Source organism: Folsomia candida, unplaced genomic scaffold, assembly GCF_002217175.1.
Source record: "Folsomia candida strain VU population unplaced genomic scaffold, ASM221717v1 Fcan01_Sc002, whole genome shotgun sequence".
NCBI lineage: Eukaryota > Metazoa > Arthropoda > Collembola > Entomobryomorpha > Isotomidae > Folsomia > Folsomia candida.
The window spans coordinates 6,762,107-6,786,017 of record NW_019091194.1 but is presented as its reverse complement, the minus strand read 5'-3'; the positions used below and the strand labels follow the sequence as shown (position 1 = coordinate 6,786,017).

Below are 23,911 nucleotides of genomic sequence, written 5' to 3'. Positions count from 1 at the left end.
CAGTTTGGTAAGTAAATCCATATCTTACTTGACTTTGACCCTACGCCGGTTGGATGATAACAAATAAACTTTTATTGATGTTATAGTTTAGCTTTCCAATACAAATTGTAAATATTTGTATTTAGTGGGCGGATTAAACTTACTTTGATGATCAATATTAACAGGTTGAACCAATTATGCGGATACGTTAGCATGAAAATACAAAAGTCTAATCCATACTTACAATTAATCCATATAAATAACGTGTAGTAATTGTAGGAGAAGACGGTAAAGCCTTCCCATAAGTTCGTCTTAAGTAATGAGATCGACACTTTTATACCGTCGCCTACATGATGCAAGTTTCTTTTGTCCAGTTCAAATGAGTCGTAATTTCGTGAAGCTGATCCATAAATCCAGATCCATTGCTTTCTAAATCGGTTGACCTAAAGATAATATAGAAATAAATACAATCATATAAGTATATGAAATGTAAAAATAAAAGACTGAATTTATTTACCTGTCTATTAATTCTGCTTTTAAGCTTAAAATATCCTTTAATCTATAATTATTTCCCCAATTTTGGTAAAGCTGTTCCGACTCATCCAACATGGCCATAAGTCGGACTCTTGTCTCATTTGTCACAGTTTCTTCTATTTTCATTGTTATTTTAACTTTTACTAAATTCATCTTGGCTGTCAACCATGGATTTGTTGAGCGAATGACACATCTTAATTTCTTCTCAATGGTCGATGCACTTGTTTTCTCAAGTCCAATTTCACACTTTAAAAAATAAACAACACAATTGAGTATATTATTATTGTTAATCAAACAAGGCAACGCGGCATTAACAAAATCACGATCTCATTGTATATATCTATCTCAATAATATGGAAATTGCAATTATTTTCCAAAACTCGGCAAATTGAAACAGTGGGGTCCGAAATCGAGGCAGTGGCCCTATTCTAGTCCAAAAATAATTTATCAAATTATTCTCAGTCATGTTAAACCGAATTTGGACGAGTTTGAGACAAAAGTCAAAATTTGCAAAAAAAATTCGCACATTTTGGCATTGATCTCGAAAACTGGCTAAGCGCGCCCCCAATATTATTACGGATTATTGATCTACTCATTATTTCGCAAATTTTAAGCCATCAAACTCGAAAATCGTACGAAGATGAAAAATCACGATCTCATTGTATATATCTATCTTAACTAATATGGAAATTGAAATAATTTTGCAAAACTCAATAAATTGGAAAATTGGGGTCCGAAATCGAGGCAGTGGCTCTATTCTAGTCCAAAAATAATTTATCAAATTATTCTCAGTCATGTTAAACCGAATTTGGACGAGTTTGAGACAAAAGTCAAAATTTGCAAAAAAAAATCGCACATTTTGGCATTTATCTCGAAAACTGGCTAAGCGCGCCCCCAATATTATTACGGATTATTGATCTACTCATTATTTCGCAAATTTTAAGCCATCAAACTCGAAAATCGTACGAAGATGAAAAATCACGATCTCATTGTATATATCTATCTTAATTAAAGTACTCGTTTCGCCTACTTGAACTGCAGCAGAATTATATAGACACAGCGTGGTGTAAACGTCTGAATGGATTGTGGCAGCAATATCCAATGCGTCGGATAAATATGTTACAGATCCAGCAGGATTGCGACATAAACATTCCAATTCGGCGAGTAAAAGAAGACATCTAATAAGTAACAATAATCAGTATATAATTGAGCGACTGAGAATAAGAATCATGGTTGTAATCTTTTCTTTTACAGTATTATTAATTTTTAACCTTTATCCATCTCACCTTAATTTCAGATCGGTCCTCATATAACTTTTGGACTGCTCTTTATCATCCAAATGAACCAAAAACTTTGTAAAAAGTTTATTAGCATCTCTCCAATTATTTCTAATCATAAGATTGTATCCTTTCCAGTAAACTCCCTCAATTTCGTCGATAGAAATTATTGTCGCAATCACATTGCTTGAAACAGGTTCATAGGATAAATAACTTCTTATCGCTTCGAAGATGGCATACTGTAAAATAAAATTTTGTCCAGCAGGAGAAGCATCAAAACCAAAGATTCCTTGGCCATATTCCATTATCTCGATAGATGAATTAACATCCCCATGATAGAGTAAACATTGCGATAAGCAGCAGAGGGCAAATGCGTAAAACCGAGAACTCCATTTCCAATTTGTATACAGAATCATTTCGGCTGGAAAAGCAATCATCTATGGAACGGAATGTAAGAGAATAACTAATTACGTGATATCCTTAATTAAATATTTTACTGACGATGAGTATTAACCTACCGCATGCCAACCAAATATGGTATAAAAGTTGGACAACGCTGATAATAAGAGACCTTCCATTTCTTCTAAATCACAGTCTGCATTGTAGTGCCACAGGCTCTGAAAGAAAATCATACTAAAGTTAAACTTGATTTGCTATAGATAACGCTAAACATGTGCAAGTCATCTTACATGCAAAACTTCATCTGGAGCAATTCCACGAGAATGAACATCAAAAGCGTTAACAATTACGTTCAATGAGTGAAGATATGCCATATTATTATCAACTTCCTGAAATTTACAAATTAAGGTAAATATACCTGTAGTATTAGCTATTAAGTAGGATTGTTACCTTTGTTACAGTTACTATCGCATCAGTGTATGCTTTCGAGTGAAAGCAGGACCACAAATTGTGACAATGGTGAAGGCACGTAGCATCACCGGCAGCATGGCCAGATCGAAAAGCTTCATTCAACGAAGACAGTGCATCATCTTTGTAGCCAAGTTGGTGGTAGAAAATTGCAGCGTTGTATGGGGCATACGTCGTTCCTTTGTTAATCTCGGTGGTATTTGGCTTTATTCTGACATCAAAAGAAGCACGAAGGGAATCCGTGCATCGAGCAACGTCTTTTACTCGAAGGGAGTTCAAATATTCCAGATAATGCTAAAGATATGATATATTATAGTAAAAATAGTTTTGCAATATTTGAACAAATACATTGTCAAATGATAGTTCGTAAATAAACTTACTAGATGCGGGTATAAAACTGAACTGCTCGGATTCGTCAAGGCGAGACGAACAAACTGAGAGATTTCCGCTGGACTAGGGACAGAACAATTTGCGGAATAAAGGCGATTAATCAAACCTTTCACTGAACGCTCAATCTGCTTTCTACTCCAATGTTTGATGACATGCCACTGTTTATCATATTGATCAGAACCGTAAGTCGGTACAGTCATAGCTGATTTAGAAACTGGCGTGGTCGTCGAACCCAGTTTTAATTTAGTTTCTAGTTTGGTATTTCTCAATATTTTCCCAGGCGTTATTGGAGGTTGCGATAGTGGTGCTAGCTGAGGACTTTGTCCAGGTTGATTAATAATGCTTTGGCTACTGCTACTGGTCGCTCGTGTCATCTGAAATATTAAAAATATTATTAAATAGCAAATCTATGAAAAATAAATTAATCTAAGAATATCTATTCAGTGCAGTATTATGTGTTACATTATCATTAGTAGAAGATAGTTTTATAGGCGTGTTCCTCTTTTTTGATACTGCGGCTCCCCTATGAGATGATGACGGCGTCGTGATATGCTTTCTAGATTTTGCAACAGGGGAAGGCGATTTCATCACAACATCGTGGTGCTCGTCTTCTTCGATTTCGTCATCGTCGTCAAAGTCATCTTCGTCAGACGACATTTTCATTATGGAGACTTTCTTAATCCTGGACTTTCCACCACCAGTGGAAGGACCTTCTATTTTCGATGTTGATGATCCATCAGTTGTTGTTTGAATGACAGAGTTGGGAAAAACTCTCATTCGAATTTTGAAGGCCCCAGTATTTATAAGTTTTGTTTTTACTCCCACTTGTGAGAAACTTGGAGCTGGGGTCGACAAGAATGGAGAACACATTGGACTGAATGGGCTTTTCGAAGTTCCGGCTACTACGGATGAGCGAGTTGTTCGTCCTGGTGAATGTGTCACTGAGGTATTTGCAGTCATGGTGGTACTCGTTGTACACGAAGTTGTGGACGACCCTATTTGAGAAGTCGGTCTGCAAACGAAATAGCAATATACATAGCACTCAATTAATCATATTTTAGTAGTTAACTCAAACTAAAATAAAATCATGAACAACAAAAAAAGCACAATCTAATTTTTCAAACCTCGGGCTAGAAAAGTAAATTCTCCTGAGCGAACTAGATCGTCTTTTTGTTGTTTTCCCCCCTTTTCCTATTGGACTAGAAGAAGAACGCGTGATTCGCTTTACAGAAACCTCAGGCTGTGAACGAGGAGATCTCCTTGCGGATTTGACTTTATGAACATCACGCTTATCCAGGACGCCGTCATTGTCACAAGGCATTGGAATTGGCGTTATGGCAGTTGTGGGCAAATCTTCCTCATTCTCAGCTTTAACTTTCAAATGGGGCAAGGTCCATAATTTTCTCAAAGTGAGCGCTCTCTCCGCAGCGCTCTTTGCTTTGGCCGCTTTCCAATCTGAGTGGATATCATATGAAGTTTTCTCTGATTCAGTTGCAATTCTAGTCATTTTCTTGTACTCCATTATGTAAGTGTTGTATACTTCGAGATCTAATCCTTCCCCGTTTTTCTTTTCCTCCAATTTCTGAAACACATTTTAGTATACTTATAAAAATAAATAAAAACATTTATATATTTAATAATAAATGCTGCAAACTTGCAATATTAGTTTTACCTGAAACAGATCTAACCCTTTCAACACTCTTTTATCCTTTCCAACTTTCCCCTGACTATGACTATGCATTTCGCCTGGAATGCCCAAAAAACTAAGTAATTGCTTGTACATAAAATCCACTTGAGGATACGACAGCTTTTTGACATTAAGATAAATTCCTCTCAGAAATTTTCCAAATGGGCTATTTTTTGCTATCCTCTTTTTCAAAACGACCATCTGCGAGGCTTCCATCGTCACAATTGAATTTGCAAGCTCGTACAAAAAATACGAATTATTTGGTTCCAAGTTTGAAACTATTCGGTTAAATTTCTTCAAAACTTCTGGACGAACAGCATGCACTGGTTTCTCCAAAATTGACTTGAGTTCTACGAATGAATCCAAATCATACGACTGCGAAAGAAAAAGAATACTCTAATTTAATAAATGTGTACCCTCCTTGTCAGGAAATGGATAAGATTGAGGACACTACTCACCGAGATGAGATTGTAGATGAGGAGTAACGTTTTGGGGGAGACGGATCTGTCCTCGGTCGCCTTACGTTCTGTCGCCGCAACGGCATACACTTCCCGAATGAAGAGGGTCACCAACATTTTGAAGGGCGACATTTCACCCTCTCGCAGAGGTTTCCATCGTCCATCCACCCGCGCCCCCTCGCAACTCGACGACATTGCAATAAAATATCCTGAAATCACAAATTAACTCAATTGTTGAACTATGTACCTCGCTACACACGTCTGAAACATGAAGGACAAAACCTGGTCAATTCGTTAATTATTTTTTAAGCACGAACAATTACCTCAGAACGCTAAATAGTTTATTATAGTTCAATAATTTACACTATCTAAGCGGTAGATTGCACATATTTATGTACCTGCCTGCCACAAGAAAAGTGCGAAAAGTTTGAAGGAGAAGTAGCGGTTTCTGAATTCAGTCCTCAGTCGTTGAGACGCAATCGTCGTGTGCACGTGCTTGTTTCAAGTCGTTTCTTCAAGCTTGTCTAGTTCTCTCCTCTCTTTCTTTGGTTCAATTAATTATTGTTCAATTAATTATTGTACTATTAATTGGCTGGAACTTTTGCCACCCGAGAAATGGCCTGGCAAACAAGGCAGGATAAACGGGGAAAAGGTGGAAACAAAGAAAAGTCTGCTGATGCTGATATCCCAACGGTGGCACAGATTAAAATTAAAAACAACGGTAAGAAACGAGACGCTAATGGAAAAAAGTTAAGACACGTACCTCGGCAATCACAAACAAATGAACCACTTCCAGCCAAGAAGTTGAAAGAAGAAAAAAGTGTCTCCGAAGACATTGGGCCTGAAGCTGTAAAACCAGTTAAAACAGATAAGAAAGCTGTCTCCGAAGACAATGGGCCTAAAGCTGTAAAAGCAGATAAGAAAGCTGTCTCCGAAGACAATGGGCCTAAAGCTGTAAAAGCAGATAAGAAAGCACAAAATGAAACGGTTGGAGAGATTAAGAAATCCTTGAAGGAAACGAACGGCCCCAAAATCAAGGATCCTGAATTAGAAGCACGTACCTTATTTGTTGGTAATGTCCCAAAAGCTACCAAAAATAAAGAAATATCGAAACTTTTTGAACCATTTGGAGGTTCAGTCGAAACTATTCGACTACGGTGTGGTGTTCCATCAAAGCCAACAATGTCAAAGAAAGTTGCGATGAATAGGTAAATATATTTGTAGTAGAAATTGGATTAACACATCATTTATTTGACCCGATTTTCATACATTATCATATTTTTAGAAAAGATTTCCACCCTGAGAGAGATAGTATTACGGCGTATATTCGTTTTTCTTGTCGGGAGGACGCGCTGCGAGTCAAGGAGGAAGGACAACGAGAAGAACTTACCTTGGATGGCCATCATTTGGTGCTTGATATGGCAGACGGAAGTTTGCAGCGAGATTATAGCAAGACTGTATACGTTGGGAATCTTAATTTTGGTAAGTTGTCAATTTCATATGTGGAAAGGAAAACCAATGTAATAGTATATGTTCAAAAAATGTCATTTGTCGGATATTTAACGGTTTGGTGTTGTTTAGGGACTCAAGACAATGAGTTGTGGGAGTTTTTCGCAGAGTGTGGAAAAATCGAATCTGTTCGAATTATCAGAGACCGTGATACTGGCTACGGCAAAGGGTTCGGATATGTTAATTTTTTGGAAACTTCGTCCGTGGAGTTAGCGCTGGCCAAAAATGATGCACTATTTAAAAAGAGACCATTAAGAGTTTCTTTACACCGTCGACGAGAACCTACTGCCTCTGCCTACGGAGGAGGGAACAAATCAAGTAATTCTGCAATAGGACATTCAAAGACGGGACCATCTGGTGGTAATGCCACAACCGCAGTTACTCAGCACAAGAAGAAGACTGGAGTAACACGATCTCAGGGAATGCGAAAAAGGAAAGAGGACTTTGCTGGAGACAGAACAGCAGAATTGGGAAAATTAGTGAAGCTCAAAGTACGTTTAGCTGTTTGGTCGTACGATGCAAAAACATGTTCCTAGTTCAATTATTTACTTGTTTTTGTTTTGCTGCTTTAGAGAAACTTGAAGAATCGTAGCGCTGATGACATGAAGAAAGCCCGGACTTCTAAAAAACTGAACTCAAATGGACTGTTGGGTTTTGACGACTTTCCAGTTGAAGGGGTTAAGCCGAGGAAATCTAAGGATAAAAAGCATGTACTTGCCATAAAGTACAACAGGAAGGATTAAACTAAATGTATTTTGTATGCATACTGAACGTTTTCATGTAATTTAAATTTGTTTTGGACTATTGAAGCTAGCAATTAAAACTATGCTTCCAATTGATATACTTAATTGTTCCAGTATTTTTTGCATAAACAGAGCTGTTGCTTGCATGTTCCATGAAAACTTAACAAGTCTATATCATCCCATGGTCAAAGCATGCAGAGAAGTAGAAAGTTAAGTACATATAGTTGTTCTAAAGAGTAGTGGATTAGTATGTCCTAAATTGTCTGTATTTATTTAATTCAGAATATTCATTACATAATTGTAATGGGTGTGACTGGGATCCTATTTACTTATTTTTTTTAGAAACGCACGCAACAAATTCTACTTCAGCGTGCATATGTCGTGAAGGTTCATATAACTTACACGAAAATGTAACTATTGTAAAAAATCATCTCACTACCATAATATCATTATTTCTAAGTATTTGCGGGTTGGAATTTCATGAAATTTTCAACACTCACGAACCATGAAGTATAGTATTCGAACATTTAGAACTTCCCATGTTGCCCAAATTATTCAACGTTACGTTATTAAGGATAGCCCCACACAATACATTGTGCATGAGAAAACTACAAACCTAAAAGGTCGTCGTTGATCAAGAAAACGCGTCTTCTTTGCCTCAAGTTTACTAATACATACATATACCGTCAAAAATCAACAGCAAATTGCATGCGCAAATATATATTATTGTATATTTATTCCAATCTTACGATTAATTGAATGTGAATATGTGAATATGTAAATATATTTAGTAGTGCAAAGGAACTTTTAATGAAATACTGGCTCGAGAATTTAACCTACACCCCATGAAAATCATGAAATATTGTTTCTCTTGATCGTTTCAAACACAGATATGCACGCCGCAATGCTTGACGGTGTAGATAGCTCAATTTGTATCGATGAAATGCCAACAAGCGTGTAATTTCTCCTGTTGCTATTTTACAAGACCTTAGGCTCCGTTCTGACTTTGTGGCTTTGCTCAAAGTCATCAATGATGCGTTGATTACGTCAATCTTAGGCCGGACTTCAGAATCCAGATTCACTCCTGGACCAGTCGGTCGACCACCTCTTGCTGCCCAGCGTTTATGAAGTCCAGTTTGAATATCCTTATTTGCCTCAATTTGGTCTAATTGTAACACATATTTTAATCGACCGTCTCAAAGTATTTACAAAATTGAGTAGAAGGCATGCAGTCAAATACCGATAAAGAATAATCGAGCCCACGTCGGATCCAATCCAGAATTCTGTGCTTGTTCCACTACCCGTTGAAGAATTATTTGTTCTCTTGGCAGATCTTCAATCGGTTGCTTACTGTCCCACTTGGATACTGCCACCTTATCTGCCAACAAAAGACGCTGAACAATCAAATTCACCAATTGTTCCAATTCTGAACTTCCACTTCCGCCACTCCAAAAGAAACGTTTAGAAAACGCGGTCCGTTTTTCGACATGGCCATTGTCACCTGAAATAAATCATTTATAATAAATGAAAGCTTAAACTTTGAAATAAGTTATTCAACATGTTAATGTACCTAAGGAGAAATCCATTTCTGAACAAACCAGAAAAAAGCACAGGAAGCAGATTGTCAATTGCCACATTCTATTATTAATCAGCTGAATAATAATAAGATCTACACAGGGATTAAACGGACTAAATTAAATATAACTAACGAACAAGAAGATGATCCATATATTTGCAAGTCAGCAATGATGTAAAAAAATATATTGTGCACGTTGAAAAGCCAATGTCAAAACTAAAATTGCATGAAACTCTCAGCTCGATCTGCACAAGTACATATTTCTTTTTTCTCTTGGCCAGGATAGGAATGTTGAATGTGGTTTGATCGTCTTACTGTAAATAATCATGTAATGTGTACATTACATTGCATGTTAGATCTGGATAACTGGAATATAGTTTCAGTCTAATGGTATGTAATAAGCGTCGATTAGCCAGTTTTGCTATTGGAAGTGGTGAACTAAACTAGCATCAAGACACAACTTCCATATTCATTAAAAAAATATGATGTAATTTGATGACGAAACTATAAATACAAAATATGTGGTAACACGAGAAAGAATGAGAATTCCAAGAAAACTACTCGAAGAAATTATCATGCCAAGTTTTAACAAATGCAGTATACTTCTATCTAGATAATATCTAGTACATATTATGTAATATATACTTTGTCACTTGTGAAATAGTGAAAAGTGTTGCTTCATAGTTTATCCAGAATCAAATCGATATAATAAATGCATATAAAATAAGTACACATAAGGATAAATTATTAAATTTATTTGTGGAAAAATTACAAAGTGCAATTTTCAAGTGCTGTCAGTTTTGATTTGCATAAAGATTGCCAACCGTGCTCCTTTTATTCGTAGAAATGCTATTAGTAATCACTCGTGCATTGTTGTCTTGCTGCTGTACTGGTGGAGATGAAGATATCACCTCCTGATAAACAAGTAATGAACTTGATTTATGTACGTACATGTAATTCATATAATTCTGCACGTTATACCTCAACATGAATATCCAGTGCCTCCAAAATGCCTTTAAACTGGGTTGCAAGTTGCTCAAATGATGGTCTCGACTCTGGTTTATGATGCCAACAGTTGAGCATCATATCATAGCTAAAATGCATGCATAATTATTTCAAATGTCACCTAATATATTGGTATTTTTAATTAATGTGCGAATGCGTATTTACGTGAACGTTGGAGCGTAATTAGGTTTCGTCATCCTTAGTCCAGTTGACAAGTCATCCACAAATGCGATGGTCCAAGTTAGCCCAGGATACGGAATATCGCCAAGAGAAAACATTTCCCATAGCGTCACTAAAGGTAAATTACTTCTTGTAAGTTTTTGGGTAATAAACTAGCAATTTTATCGTTTGCACATACCTCCAAAGGCCCAAATGTCCGACTGAGTAGAGAATGACAAGTATCGAAGGCTTTCTTCGGCCATCCACCTTTGGATTTATTTTTATTACCTATTACTTGATTTTTATATATTATTAATTGAACATTACCCCCACGGCAAGGGTTCCTGTAAGTCAGAGAAGAAGCAAGAACATCAGAAATAAATTTCACACTTGTTTAAATATGTACAGCTATGCAAATGACAATATTTAAGAACCTGATGTTTCTTGACATATTGTGTGTAATTCATCAATTGTCGTGACAGTCCGAAATCTGTGATTTTTGCCGTCCCATTGTCATGAATTAAGACATTCCGGGCTGCCAAATCGGCATGTACTACCTAAACACATAATAGATGAATTTAAAATTAAATGTGTATGTTTGTTGCTCAATATTAACTATTAGAGACATCCAGACGCTTGTTACTTTTTTCGTTGCCAAAAAATTCATCCCAGAAGCAATTTGGTACGCCCAACGAAACAAATCTACAGTCCTCAATGGATCAGTGGAATAATTTTGGTTATTTTCCAATTTCTCTCCCGAGTCATTGCATTGTGCAACATTATTATATAATCTGAGGGAGAACATAAAATTTGTATTTATTGATGCATGTGTATTATTTTATTCATATATGTCTCATACGCAGTTCCAGAGGTTGGTGTAATGTTTATATTTATTCGGTTCCCATCCTCAACTTGATTTATAAATCTGTTCTTGTTGGCAAGAAGCAACTTATCTAAACTTCCATTTGCGCAGTATTCCACGACAATGTGCATAATTTCTAAAAAGTGTAAGATGGGGAATAGTTTATCGCCCTTCTCTTCAATAGTAATATAATAGTTTCATTATTTTAATGCGTCCCTTTTTAATCTTACTCTCTTTGATTTTGTCCGTGTGAGCACCCACAAGCGCAACTACGTTTGGATGCCTCCCAATGTACATCATTATCTTAAGTTCAGACATAAATCCTTTAAACTGGTCCACTTCGCATCGTGGTTTCATAGTCTTTACTGCCACCACGTCTGACATGCCTTCAACTTTCCCTTTCAAGACCAACCCGAAGGCTCCCTCTCCTAATTTGTTCTCATTATCTACAAAACACATTTCCTTCCATTTAAAATGAGTGTATTTTAATTATTGTACATATAATTGTATGTATAATTCTGACCAATGAGAAGTTTGTGCCTTGGAATCTCAAAATCTTGATTGTACGGCGTGGCTGTGATTTTCTCATGTGCATCCTTATCCTTGGAGTTAAGTGTAGATGGATCTCCTTTAAGAAATTGTTCCACTTCCTGTTCTGTCAGATTTCTGATGGCAGCCTAATTTCAAAGAGCATACAATTTTACAATTAAATGTAATAATTCCTTTAAAAATATGCATATTTATTTTTCATACTCTGGCCTTTCTCAGTCTCAAAATCACGATGACCAATGGGATAATCAACAGAATTATGATACACGCTGACGCAATTAAAATTTCTTTCACCGGTGCTACATGTGCTGTTATATAAAAAAAGTAATAGTACGAGAACCTAATGTCCGAAATTTATTCAAATTCATAATCTATGAAAAATTGTACCCGCAACATTGATCCTTTTGTGGTATCGAAGTGAGCCTGTGGCATTCCACAACGGAACCATGCACAAGACGTCGTAATCGTTGGGATAAATTAATCGGATGTTACTTTCTCTCACGGTGTAGAGATTTGCATCCAGACTATAAGTTGGACCTATATTTTGCACTCGTTCTGAAATGATAATCAATATAATGATACAGTACTGATAGCAGAAATACACAAAGGTTTGAGTGTATATGTACTTACTTTTGTGCAGCAAAATTTCAGAACCATCCTTTCCTCTGATGACCCATTGGATCAAGCCATCTGAAATAAATGGGGCTGCCCTACAACCAAACGGATACGAATTATGGGGATACATAGTTATATTTTTCGGTGGTACAAAAACTTCAACGAGTGCATTTAGTGGTGCAGTTTTCCAGTCCAAATCTACAATTAAGTGAGTATATTAGCACCATATAGTCGTTTTGGAGTAATAATCTTTACTACTTGATCTCACATAATATGCCATCAAATCCTCGGAAAAAGTTTGTGGTATATGTATAATTCCCAGATTGACAATGAATCATTCCTATTATTAAGAATTGTATTATGAATAAATATTAATAAATATTAATTAATTAATTAAATTATTAACCTTGGGAGAGAATTGGATTGCTTGTGTTCATTTGGAGACAACTTCCGTCTTCGCATGGCGTTCCCACCATTCCGGGACATGTCATTCCCGGTTCTAAACACCATTTACTTGCTTCACAATTGGTTTCCCCTTGGCAAAATACAGTCCGAAGTTTAGCTGGCTGGTTCTCCGGGGACGAAACGCATGAAACTAAATCCTCGGATATTTTTTTTAACATCAGCTCATTGTTATCCTCAATATCTGCAGAGAGGCCCATTACCATACGTACTTAGATACATTTTGTACATACACTTTGAGCATTTAATTTTACTTCAGTCTATTATTTTGTGTATTGTACCCAATATCTGAATAGTCCACGAAAAGAGGACCGTTTTGGTTTCTTCGTCAACACACGAAACATTGCCTTTGTCCCCAACTTGAACAAATTTTTGGTTCAATGTTGATGTGAACTCGTCAAATTCAATGGTCGTTTTTGCTTTAACACTTTCTCCTCGAAATACTCCCACTAGTTGCACTTTTTTATTAGATCTGCAGATAAGGCTAAGTTCGTCCTTTTGAAAAAGTATAACCCGTTGAAATTCTGGGTAGACTTGAAGCTCTACACATGACAAATAAGAAACATGTTTACCGTGACTGCTATACAAGATTAGTTTGTAATTTTACAATCAAAATCGTCACCTTTTCTGGGAAATAACTTGAAACGCAGATTAGCATTGATGTTGTCAGTGGTATTAATTGAAGTCATTTTGTCATTTCGTCCATTGAGATAACAATCATAAATTTCCTCTGTAAAAGTTTGCGTCAAACCATTTTCATTTTTCACAAGGAAGCCTTGTGTATCGTCATATTCCGTGCCATTCACCGTTTGTGACTCGTTCCCAGTGACATGAACGAGTTTGGGAGGATTTGTTGGATCTGGAGAAATGCATGGAATAATCGTGGTTTTTGGACTCTGTTCCAGTCTGTACTCGCGTCTTGTACTTTCACTGCTTTCGTTCATTCCCAAATGAAAGACGGAAAATGTCACTGTTGCATCCCTCAACTTGACAACGGAGATGGTACGCACTCTAGAAAACGGTTGACGGTCATACCGCAACCCCACAGAATACACGAAGGTTGCCTCGTTAAACACGTTCTCTGCATTGCGAACGAAAAGTGCTCGTGTCAAGTCATGTACCTAATTGTGAAGAATAATTTCATATACGTAATTATTATCAAAGCCGATCGCCGTGTAGGATAAGTGTTTTAATTCAACCTGGAAGCCTGATACTCGAACATCGATTGGAAATGGGGCCGTACAATTAACCAATAATTGTTGCGAACCATGACTTGAAAGTGCCGAAGATCTATCGTCCTCCAAATTTGTCGTGCTCCCTTTCACAAGAATTAAATTAGGTTTTACACAGGACCAAATCAGTCCTTCGGGAATAACACAGTTGATTTGACCAACACTCCTGATACAATTTTCCTCAGAAGGGGGTAAAGGTAAACACGACGTAAGCACTAATAAGAGCTTAAAAGTCAAGATAATACGCCAAAAATCCATGTTTTTGCGTTAAACTTTTTCTTACTTATGTAATTAAAGTGTCTAAACTTTAATTAAATGATGTATTGTGATCATTTATATGTGTTGTTTTCTGATGACGTCATACCATCATAGAAAAGATGCTGGCAATCAAAATGTGGTTTCCTGTCTTTTTATTCAATGAATTACCATAATCATAATAATTGTGCTTAAACACAACCTGGCTTTTAATCAATTTCCTTTCAAAATTAGTCATCTCTTTAAAAACAATACGGAAGTTAACCACAGTTCCAAACTGACTTATTTATTTCATTTGTTTTAAACTCTATTTATTAAAATTTCGTGTAAATGCACATTTTAACCGGATATGTAAAATAAATAACAAATTTCTTTCAATGTAGCAAAATAGTAATGACGTAATTATACCCTTGCACATAGATACCGTGATATGTATGTAATATGTATTCTCAATAATTCCATTAATTGTCCAGCTTTGTTACATCCATAAAATTCAGTTGACAGTGACACTCCTTGTGCAAGCTTGAAAAATTATTGGCATGCGTTCTAATGATGGCCTAATTGACAATATTGCTGATCATGTGTCGTTCTTAAACAAATATCTTGATTCGTAGCAATGTAATTTAATAAATTATGTTTAGATAAACCTACGTTTTTAATACACATGACAAATAATTATATCAACTAGTTTTACAATGATTATGATATCATCGATTATTTATTCCCACGCGGAATGAACTTGATAATACATTTTAGCATGGAATCGACGATGATGTAACCAATCATCGTGATCAGCAGCTTATCTAACAATACTTGCGCGCGGTACATTAGTTAATTGTTATTTAAATTGATTTCTAATGATTGATTGATGAGGGTCTAATCAAGATATAAAAGCAGATGCATCCAGTCTTCACCGCAACAGTTGCGCATATATTTTAAATCTGTATGCCAATTTTAGATCGTTTGCTTAATTCTTGTCAAAATGCTACTAAATTTTACTTTTGCTGCTATTGTTCTACTAATTTCTACCGTGACTTGTAAGTGCCCTGAAATTATTTCCCACCCATTTTAATTTCTACCCAATTGTATTGTGATGCTTTTAAAGGTGTGCCGTGGGTGCCCGAGCCACGAAATGACCCCAACTGGCTTGCCCAACATCAGTCTTATGTCCAAACAACGATCAACAGTAATGGAACGATCAGAGCAATTTTCCTAGGAGCTTCTATTACTGATTGGTGGCCGGATGATCTTTTTCTTCGTCATTTTTCTACATATGGAGCTGTCAATTATGGCATTTCCGGTACTATTTACATATATTTAGTATTGAGAGCTTTCTATTATTAAAGAATCATAACCGTTTATAAAAATATAAATTACAATATTTTAAAACCAGGCGATGGAGTCGAGCACGCATTTTGGAGAATTCAAAACGGAGAAGTAGATGGACTCCAGGATTCATTGAAACTCATTGTTTTCGCCGATTGCGGATCAAACAGCGCTGGTTCTTATAACGCTGAAGAAATTTCGCGTGGTTACACTGCGACGTTGAACTGGATTCGACAGGCACTCCCAAACACTCGAGTCCTTCTCATAGGTCTCATGCCCAGGGATAACAATTTTACGGATCGCTGGATTCGACTAACCGACGTGAACATACGAATTTCAAAGTGGCAAGATCAAGCCAACCCTGGAACCTCTCCAGTGAGATATTTGGACCTGTGGACCCACTTTTCTCGCGAGTGGGGTGTGGTAGAACCCAATTTATTCCTAGACGACCAACTGCATCTTACTCGTGAAGGGTATGAAAAGTGGGTGGACGTCATTAACCCCTTGTTTCGAGAGATGATGGGAGTTTAAAATAATATTTAACGATTTTAAATTTTGTTTTTTTTTTAGTTTAATTAAATTGTATCTACTTTATATTTATTGACAATTGTATCTTCGCGTCCAAAGAGGTTAAATTTCGAATGGAATCATAGAACCTTTTGCTGATTATGCAAAGACCAAGTTTATTCTCGATCCATCCTGGTAATTTATTTGCATGCTACACGTAAAATTTTATTTTCATGAATCGTACAAAGATATCAGTTATAATAGATACGAAATGAACGTACTATCAATTGTACCTGCTATAAATTTCACGTTATGAACCGTCGGGCACGTGCATATTTTATGTCCACAAATGCTACAAAGATTTACTAATAAAGAAGATGCAAAATTGTTTGCACCCGTAACTTAAAAAAGAACTTTATGAAGGATAATTTTTCAACATTTTTTACTCTTTATTTTTTTCAAGTTGATTAATTAGTTTACGAAAAGACTACAAAATGCAAGTGTTATCTTCGTAACTCATCCTATGTTATTTTTATTTGTTGACGGGTTGAAATATCTCCAGGTCATTACGATCTCAAACCGTCAAAATTTTCTTCAGGCCAAGAAAACGGTGAATAGTTTGGTTCCTCCCATAAAATTGGAGAGTTTGGCCAATGCCGACCCTTGCAGAATGGGGTAACTCAAACCGCAGAGGTAAGGTCACGTCGTCACGACTCTATCGAGCTCCAGTTGTTGGAGCTGAGGGTGTAAAATGCAGCAAAAGACCGGATTTCTACTCATTGGATTTAATTTTATGGGAAGGTTTTTAATTACTTAATTTCGTCCGATAAGCGAGGTGGACTATTCGACAGGTTGGTTATGGATAGTAGAGTAAATCTTATAAAGGATAGATACCCCAAGCCTTCCACGGTTGAGGGAGACAATTATTGATCTTAAATTACAGGATTTTACAGATCCATTTCATAATTAATTTCAACGATGCATTTTATATTTTGTGTAAACAAAATATTCAGTTATGCATAATGATAAGCACGATGACTTATCCAATCCTTTACAGCATTAGATAAGCAAAGTTAAATTGACTTATGTTATCACCATTCCACTTGGATAAAATTCAGCTCAAACATCCTGCCTGACTGATCAACACAATAAATAAACCAAAACTATTCGTCATATTTATCTATTGTCCTCACACAATTATTTAAGTCAGCCATCATTATAATTTGTCTTCTTAACTGCGCGTCGTCAGAACAAAGTTAAGAGACGATAATATTGCATAGTTAAGAAATAATAATAATGGCGGAACCAGTAAATTTAGAACACATCAAAGTACTCCTTCAAGGTAAGTAAACTCTTTAAAAAAAGTTGGTTATCTACGTTCATTCAACAAAATATATTTATACTTTTTTTCAAGACACCACATTTCTCAACGAATGGAAGCAAGTGAGCGACGCCTTAGGAATCCCAGCTCGGGATTTGTTCTCCATGAACAGCAAGCTCAACAGCGGCAATGCGACAATGTACGATGTTATCCAATGGATGCTTGAAACGTGGCGGGGTCGAAATGGGAACGAGGTGGCAACGGTCGCAAAGCTTATTTCTGTTTTAGAGAGCGAAGATTTACGAAATGCTGCTGGTATGTATACTTACACATATAATTAATTATGTATATGCTATAATGCAAAATTCAAGAGAATATAAAATTTTACAGACCTTTTGAAGGACTTTTCGAAACGAAGTGCTGCATCCACCCCGCAAACCAGGCCTATTCCAATAGAAATGTCCACCCAAGATAATGCTGCATCTGAAGGGATGCAACAGCGAAATCTTGTCGTACTTGAACGCCTGGATCAAGGGACCTTCAGCGAGGTCTTCAAAGTGCGCAGCATTTTTGATAACAAGGAATACGCAATCAAACGGATTTCGGTGGGTCAATTTCTCTTACTCACGAAAACTTCTGGAGCGGCCGATGCTTTCGAATTTTTTTCAAAATTTATGCGAGAAGTATTGGTCATGGCGAAATTGCCAGAACATCCAAACATTGTTGCCTATCGAGAAGCCTGGTTTGAAGGCACGTTACAACAAACATTAACTGAATGGCTACGACGACCTGAATGTAAGACACAATTTGCTCTTTCAATGTATATTCGACACCTTTTATGACACGAACATGATGCATATTATGAAGCTAAATTAATTTAATCTTATTGATTAGCCATGCCACCACCAACTCCTGTTCTAAAAGATGCCCCTGTAAGTGTGCTCGTGAATTATTACGACTTTAATATTCGTTCGTCCTAAACAGCGATAGACACAGTAATAATTTCAGAAATATTTAGAAACGTCAAATCGTTGTCACTGAAGCGGAGAAGAATACCTTCATGTGCATAAAAATGGAACTAATGGACACCAATCTTAGCCAGTGGTATGAGCTACATCCCGATAGAATTGGAGATTTTGAGACCACTAAAACCATTACGAAGCAGATTTTATGTGGTCTGGCGTCCATTCACGGGCGCAAAATAATTCATCGGGATCTAAAACCTAATAACATCCTGCTCAACCTTCGTGGAAATGAAATTATTGTAAAAATCGGGGATTTCGGTTTGTCCCGAGAAATGCCCGCTGTCGACACGTCCTTGACTATGCAAGTTGGAGGGCGAAGTTTCTCCAGCCCAGAGATGGAACGGGGAGATGATGACTACACCTTCAAAACGGACATTTTTTCCGTGGGGCTTATAGTTTTGGTAACGCTGCACTCTTTCGCGACCGCCAAGGAAGTGGAGAGGACGCTGGACGACGTGCGGAGGGGAGAACATGGGATTTTGGACCGCATTGAGGCCACCCATCAACGACAGTATGGCCTTCTGAGAGCCATGTTGAGTCGAAAACCCGACCAAAGACCAACTGCGGAAGAAGCGTTAAAATCCCTTTGAACAAGTCGTAATAATTTGTTTACAATGATACAGTGCACAATATATATGTATCAGTAAAATTCTTCTGATTTTGAAAACTTAGAATATTTAATGTGCATGAATAAAGTGCCATAAAAAGTGGCATATGCGTCTAAATTTCTTTGTTCAACTTTCATTCACGTAAAAAAACATGGGCGGTCTTTGCCATTCTCTTCTCAAGTTTCAGTCGTAGCTCGTAGCATTTCCAGAGGTGTGTTAATTTCAACTTGACAGTCGGCTGTATTATCTTATCTCCATCTTGTACAAGGTAAATTATTGCGTAATATGTATTTAATAACATAGCATTACACATGCAAGTTCTGTCTTGTTAGGAATAACCTACACATTAATGTAAATACGGTTTTTAGCACGATTTATATACGACGAGTATTCTACATACAAACTGTTTTTATTGTCCGTTATAGAAAAACAAATTTGAAAATGAGCAAAAACGCAAAAGACATGGGAGATGGGGATCTTCTGAAGATTCATGTCACTCATTGGTATATAAATATAACAATTAACTAATTATTGATAATCTACATTATATTTAATTTATGCGTTGGTTTTATTCACATTAATGCAGCCGCGGATGATCGTTTGGAAAGCGGTTCAAGGATCTGAAGAAGGACCTTGAACAACGTTTCCCAAATCAATTGGAGATTGTAAGTTATAATTTATGTAACAATTTTTACCACATAATGTACTATTTCTGATCTCTTCTAATCCAAACATGTATGGAAATTTTAGACGTTTGAAAAGACGCCTACTAAAACGGGAGACTTTGAAGTGCAAATTGTGGGGGGACCACTTCTCCATTCCAAAAAGGCAAATATTTGGTCAATATTTTTTTAGTTGGCTGAAAAATATAATAAAATAATGTTAATTGTAGAATGGAGACGGTCAGGTAACTCCAGCAAAATTTGAGGTGATTGTTTCCGGGGTCCAGAAGGCGTTAGGTGGTGTTGATCATCATGCTGAAAATAATGGGTCAGCCGAGCTTAAACTATCGCCAAAAAAAGTTTCATCCCCCAAAAAACAAGGAAAGGCGAAACCTAATGTCGCCAAGAAAAATGCTGCAACTAAGAAATCACCAATGAAACGTAAGGCTGTTACAGCAGATGCAACTGGGTCTCCCGTAGGCAAACGTACTCGTCGCAAATGATAAGTTATCATTGATGACGTTCAAAAATCTCATATTACAATAACTAAAACCACTAAAATATAGAAAGTTCATTATTTTGTTGTGACGTGGAAAATCTAAACTCGTTTCTCGGGGGGTTTTCTACAGATTTTATTCTATAATTTTGGACTTTTCTTGTTTTATGTTGAATTTTAGTTTTGAATGAGATTTATTTCTATCTCTGTTCATTTTATTTTACTTATTTTATTATGAAATTTTATTAACTCAGAATTATTTCACGACTTTCGTTAATTTCAATTTGGCCATAATAAAAGTTCTGTTCATTACAAGCTGTGCATCATTTAGCATTCGTGAATCTCATCGAGTGTTTGTACTGAAAGCCACAATCCTGATCAAATCAAATTGTCATTGTTTTATAGTCCACCCTAGTTTTTGAAATGCTTGTGAGTTGACCTAACGGCCTATATTGTTTTGTACAGTACATCGTCATCTTGTCATCCAAATTCAGAATTAATTTCATAAATTGCGTTTATTGATTTTATAACTCATGTATTATTCCAATCCGCTATCTGTTCTACAATAATAAACCGTCGCAAACGCGCATACGGAAGTAGCTTCAGACGTACTTCACCCCAAACGGTCCCACCACAACTCGGGAACACTTAATTTCACTCTATTTCACCTATAGATTAATTTTTTGTAAAAATCTCATTTTGCCCCGACCACACCCCCTGGCGACGAGGGGGTGTGGAACAACTCGGGAACACTTAATTTCACTCTATTTCATCTATAGATTAATTTTTTATAAAAATCTCATTTTGCCCCAACCACACCCCTAGCGCCTAGGGGGTGTGGCACAACTCCGGAACATATAATTTTACTCTATTTCACCTATAGATTAAATTGCACTAAAAATCTCATTTTGCCCCAACCACACCCGCTGGCGCCGAAGGGGTGCGGTAAAATCGGGGAAACACTCAATTTCACTTAATTTCATTTAATTTCACTCAATTTCACTTAATTTTACCCATAGAATAAATTGCACTAAAAATCTCATTTTGCCCCAACCACACCCCCTGGGGCCGAGGGGGTGTGGCACAATCGGGGAAGCATTTAATTTCACTTAATTTCATTTAATTTCACTCAATTTCACTTAATTTTACCCATAGAATAAATTGCACTAAAAATCTCATTTTGCCCCAACCACACCCCCTGGGGCCGAGGGGGTGTGGCACAATCGGGGAAGCATTTAATTTCACTTAATTTCATTTAATTTCACTCAATTTCACCTAATTTTACCCATAGATTAAATTGCACTAAAAATCTCATTTTGCCCCAACCACACCCCCTGGCGCCGAGGGGGTGTGGCACAATCGGGGAAGCACTTAATTTCACTTAATTTCATTTAATTTCACTCAATTTCACCTAATTTTACCCATAGATTAAATTGCACTAAAAATCTCATTTTGCCCCAACCACACCCCCTGGCGCCGAGGGGGTGTGGCACAACTCCGGAACACATAATTTTACTCTATTTCACCTATAGATTAAATTGCACTAAAAATCTCATTTTGCCCCGACCACACCCCCTGTCGCCAAAGGGGGTGTGGTCCGGTTGCCCCCAAAAGTTGATAGGATCCTCCCCCTGGGGTCCTATGTATGATGGCGGAAACCGATTTCGATTATCTCGATCCGTTCTCCTGATATCCTGCTGACAGACAGACGGACAGACAGACAGACAGACAAAGTCTTCACATAAAGTAGCTGAAGCTACTTAATAATTCCAATAGACAGAGTAATTCCCACGAGTAAAATTAGAAATGCTGGAAATAAGTCTGAAATGCCCAACATTACAAACTCTACGGGACTAGTGTTCATATGTCGAACGTCTGAACGAAGACATCGTAGTTCAAATACTTCAAGGTTGATGAGATATCTCTTCAAAAGTCCAGACTCCATCAGGTTGATTAATCTTTGGAAATATATGCGTATTATTAGTTTTCATGATTTTATATCCTCTCATTATATTTAATTTCACGAAGTATTACCGAATATTAAATATTTCTCTGTACGGTGAATTCTTTGGGGTCATCATACCAGCGGAATATGGGACAGAGAAAGGCAAGAAATTTAATTTGGCAAGGGTCCCACCACAAATTTCAGAGTCACTTAAATTCCAGGCACTTTTGCTTTCAATAATTATGGTATCCGGATAAGAGATTATAGCTGCAGCTTTTGAAACCAAGTCGCTTTTTGAATCAATTACACTTTTCATCACCCATTTCTTGGATATAATTTCTAATGGCATGTTATGTTCTCTAGCCAAAAGTCCTGGGTTCTGCATATCAATTAAACAGTGTTGTTAATCAGGATTCATAAAGTTTAGTTTATTTATCTACCATCGTCATCTGTATTTATGTTCGATAGACAATTACGTTTGATAACTGCAATACAGTTTGGCTACTTGTATCCGCCACGAGGTAGAAATCACTTTGTAACAAATCTCTGACATTTCTAATGGGAATATTTTCTGCAGAAAAAAACGTATATAACTTTGCTTCGTAGTAGCTGAGCAGAATGTAGAGGTTCAAGGGGACGACTATCGAGCAGATAAGTTTTATAGAAAAGGGTGAAAATGAATTTATGAATGGTGACCATCCTATCAAGGAAACATACATATTTGGAGTTTATTTAGACATGTACGTAAGTATCAAAAATACTATCAAGTAAATAAATATTATCAATTTACCTTGCTGAGAAATTTGAGACTGGATCCATAAAATATTGATTACAGTCAAAGTGTCATTTTTGGGAGTAAAAGTTTTATTCCCGCTGATTTTATGAACCAATTCCACCGAAATAAAAAATATAATCAGTGTCATTATAAAAATCAGCCAAACCACTGTTCTGAATGGTAAAAGATAAACGTTGTTTCTTTTCGATTGGCCGGGTGGTTGGTAGAACGCAGCAACTAATCTGCAGATAGAAAAAAAAGAATTGCTGAGAAGATAAATGTCTTTAAAACGTCTAAAAAAATTCAATATATTTGGTAGTATTTTCGGTTTACGGAGTTTTCGTGTGTGGGACAAGGATGCCAAAATCTTTCGCTCGAGACGTTAGAAAGGTGATAAAAACTATTGCAAGGTCTGCTCTTTCTTCCTTCAGAATCTTTCCTATCCCAAGCCAACTTCCGTTAGCAAGCAGTTTTGGCCATGTATTTTCAGCAATAATATCGTATCTATATACATATATTAATCAGATTAATTATTAAAATAAAAAGTAAACAGTATGAATTTTTTTATAAATATGTATGTACTTAAATTTGAGCACATCTTCGAAACATCGAAATATTTCTATTCCAAGTCCTCCCAGAAGCACAATTTGGCCATTTATAACTTTATGAGCAGTTTGTGGCTCATCCTGATTAATCACAATTGTTTAGAAAATTTGGCTGTTGGGAACATGCAAAACATAATCTATGTATATGACAAAAATGATTATTACCGCAATTATTACAGTAATTTTCACACCTTCCAAACTTTGTTGGTTTGACACTTTCCAACAAATTCTACCAGGCTTCGACCTCACTAATTCGAGTGAATTATTGTTGAAATTTTGCAAAATAGAGATATATAACTTCTCATGTAAATTTAGAGTTTGTAAAACGTAAGGCACATCTAAAGAATTTGCGTTCGCTGTCAAACTAATATCAGAAACAGTAGCTAATCCTAAATTCTGATGATTTGATACAGTTGAATTATAAAATTGGTTAATTTCTCCAGGGTTCACAACCAGTATGCATGCTGATTGTTGCTGATATT

General features: G+C 36.5%; 7 protein-coding genes and 1 long non-coding RNA gene across 13 annotated transcripts; 4 read left to right on the top strand and 4 right to left on the bottom strand.

Moving 5' to 3' along the window:
• Positions 1-49: 49 nt before the first annotated feature.
• On the bottom strand, positions 50-5,726 carry LOC110844850. Of its 3 annotated transcripts, none has more exons than XM_035848679.1 (13): positions 5,591-5,726; positions 5,193-5,401; positions 4,720-5,109; positions 4,172-4,629; positions 3,510-4,059; positions 3,038-3,421; positions 2,640-2,951; positions 2,480-2,578; positions 2,309-2,407; positions 1,800-2,227; positions 1,544-1,691; positions 497-759; positions 50-422 (listed from the first exon to the last, which is right to left on the bottom strand). In XM_035848679.1, the coding sequence occupies exons 2-13, from the start codon at positions 5,385-5,387 to the stop codon at positions 326-328; spliced, it is 3,423 nt and encodes a 1,140-aa protein (XP_035704572.1). In that variant the 5' UTR covers positions 5,388-5,401; positions 5,591-5,726; the 3' UTR covers positions 50-325. The 3 variants fall into 3 exon arrangements, with proteins under 3 accessions (XP_035704572.1, XP_021946844.1, XP_035704573.1); XM_022091152.2 differs by having other exon boundaries at positions 5,516-5,622; XM_035848680.1 differs by lacking the exons at positions 50-422; positions 497-759 and adding an exon at positions 766-941 and having other exon boundaries at positions 5,516-5,624.
• Positions 5,727-5,770: 44 nt separating this feature from the next.
• LOC110843615 (RNA-binding protein 34) lies at positions 5,771-7,540 on the top strand. 2 transcript variants are annotated; one of them, XM_022089596.2, is made up of 5 exons: positions 5,780-5,913; positions 5,989-6,400; positions 6,478-6,674; positions 6,774-7,192; positions 7,274-7,540. In XM_022089596.2, exons 1-5 carry the CDS (start codon positions 5,808-5,810, stop codon positions 7,442-7,444), a joined length of 1,305 nt encoding a protein of 434 aa, XP_021945288.1. In that variant the 5' UTR covers positions 5,780-5,807; the 3' UTR covers positions 7,445-7,540. The 2 variants fall into 2 exon arrangements, with proteins under 2 accessions (XP_021945286.1, XP_021945288.1); XM_022089594.2 differs by having other exon boundaries at positions 5,771-6,400.
• A 147-nt stretch (positions 7,541-7,687) lies between these two features.
• LOC110844506 (monofunctional chorismate mutase) lies at positions 7,688-9,426 on the bottom strand. Of its 3 annotated transcripts, none has more exons than XM_035848681.1 (4): positions 9,154-9,426; positions 9,015-9,082; positions 8,685-8,945; positions 7,688-8,609 (listed from the first exon to the last, which is right to left on the bottom strand). In XM_035848681.1, exons 2-4 carry the CDS (start codon positions 9,079-9,081, stop codon positions 8,281-8,283), a joined length of 657 nt encoding a protein of 218 aa, XP_035704574.1. In that variant the 5' UTR covers position 9,082; positions 9,154-9,426; the 3' UTR covers positions 7,688-8,280. The 3 variants fall into 3 exon arrangements, with proteins under 3 accessions (XP_035704574.1, XP_035704575.1, XP_021946414.1); XM_035848682.1 differs by having other exon boundaries at positions 9,158-9,426; XM_022090722.2 differs by having other exon boundaries at positions 9,015-9,424.
• Positions 9,427-9,748: 322 nt separating this feature from the next.
• LOC110844283 (fibroblast growth factor receptor 2) lies at positions 9,749-14,221 on the bottom strand. The gene is made up of 18 exons (XM_022090452.2): positions 13,872-14,221; positions 13,295-13,793; positions 12,954-13,214; positions 12,617-12,856; positions 12,479-12,550; positions 12,226-12,408; positions 11,983-12,150; positions 11,800-11,903; positions 11,570-11,723; positions 11,277-11,492; positions 11,044-11,182; positions 10,828-10,975; positions 10,619-10,741; positions 10,512-10,528; positions 10,384-10,451; positions 10,191-10,317; positions 10,002-10,113; positions 9,749-9,934 (listed from the first exon to the last, which is right to left on the bottom strand). Exons 1-18 carry the CDS (start codon positions 14,160-14,162, stop codon positions 9,815-9,817), a joined length of 3,042 nt encoding a protein of 1,013 aa, XP_021946144.2. The 5' UTR covers positions 14,163-14,221; the 3' UTR covers positions 9,749-9,814.
• Positions 14,222-14,985: 764 nt separating this feature from the next.
• LOC110844677 (platelet-activating factor acetylhydrolase IB subunit gamma) lies at positions 14,986-16,402 on the top strand. The gene is made up of 3 exons (XM_022090943.2): positions 14,986-15,196; positions 15,265-15,459; positions 15,553-16,402. The coding sequence occupies exons 1-3, from the start codon at positions 15,142-15,144 to the stop codon at positions 16,014-16,016; spliced, it is 714 nt and encodes a 237-aa protein (XP_021946635.1). The 5' UTR covers positions 14,986-15,141; the 3' UTR covers positions 16,017-16,402.
• Positions 16,403-17,118: 716 nt separating this feature from the next.
• Positions 17,119-19,063, top strand: LOC110844488 (interferon-induced, double-stranded RNA-activated protein kinase). The gene is made up of 5 exons (XM_022090703.2): positions 17,119-17,334; positions 17,407-17,628; positions 17,704-18,108; positions 18,208-18,245; positions 18,332-19,063. The coding sequence occupies exons 1-5, from the start codon at positions 17,289-17,291 to the stop codon at positions 18,926-18,928; spliced, it is 1,308 nt and encodes a 435-aa protein (XP_021946395.1). The 5' UTR covers positions 17,119-17,288; the 3' UTR covers positions 18,929-19,063.
• A 199-nt stretch (positions 19,064-19,262) lies between these two features.
• LOC110844489 lies at positions 19,263-19,767 on the top strand. Its single transcript, XR_004834044.1, has 3 exons — positions 19,263-19,449; positions 19,533-19,611; positions 19,697-19,767. It is a non-coding gene; the product is annotated as an uncharacterized LOC110844489 (long non-coding RNA).
• A 2,017-nt stretch (positions 19,768-21,784) lies between these two features.
• LOC118434473 lies at positions 21,785-23,879 on the bottom strand. The gene is made up of 6 exons (XM_035848103.1): positions 23,407-23,879; positions 23,158-23,328; positions 22,840-23,066; positions 22,526-22,749; positions 22,139-22,428; positions 21,785-22,062 (listed from the first exon to the last, which is right to left on the bottom strand). Exons 3-6 carry the CDS (start codon positions 22,970-22,972, stop codon positions 21,861-21,863), a joined length of 849 nt encoding a protein of 282 aa, XP_035703996.1. The 5' UTR covers positions 22,973-23,066; positions 23,158-23,328; positions 23,407-23,879; the 3' UTR covers positions 21,785-21,860.
• Positions 23,880-23,911: the final 32 nt, after the last annotated feature.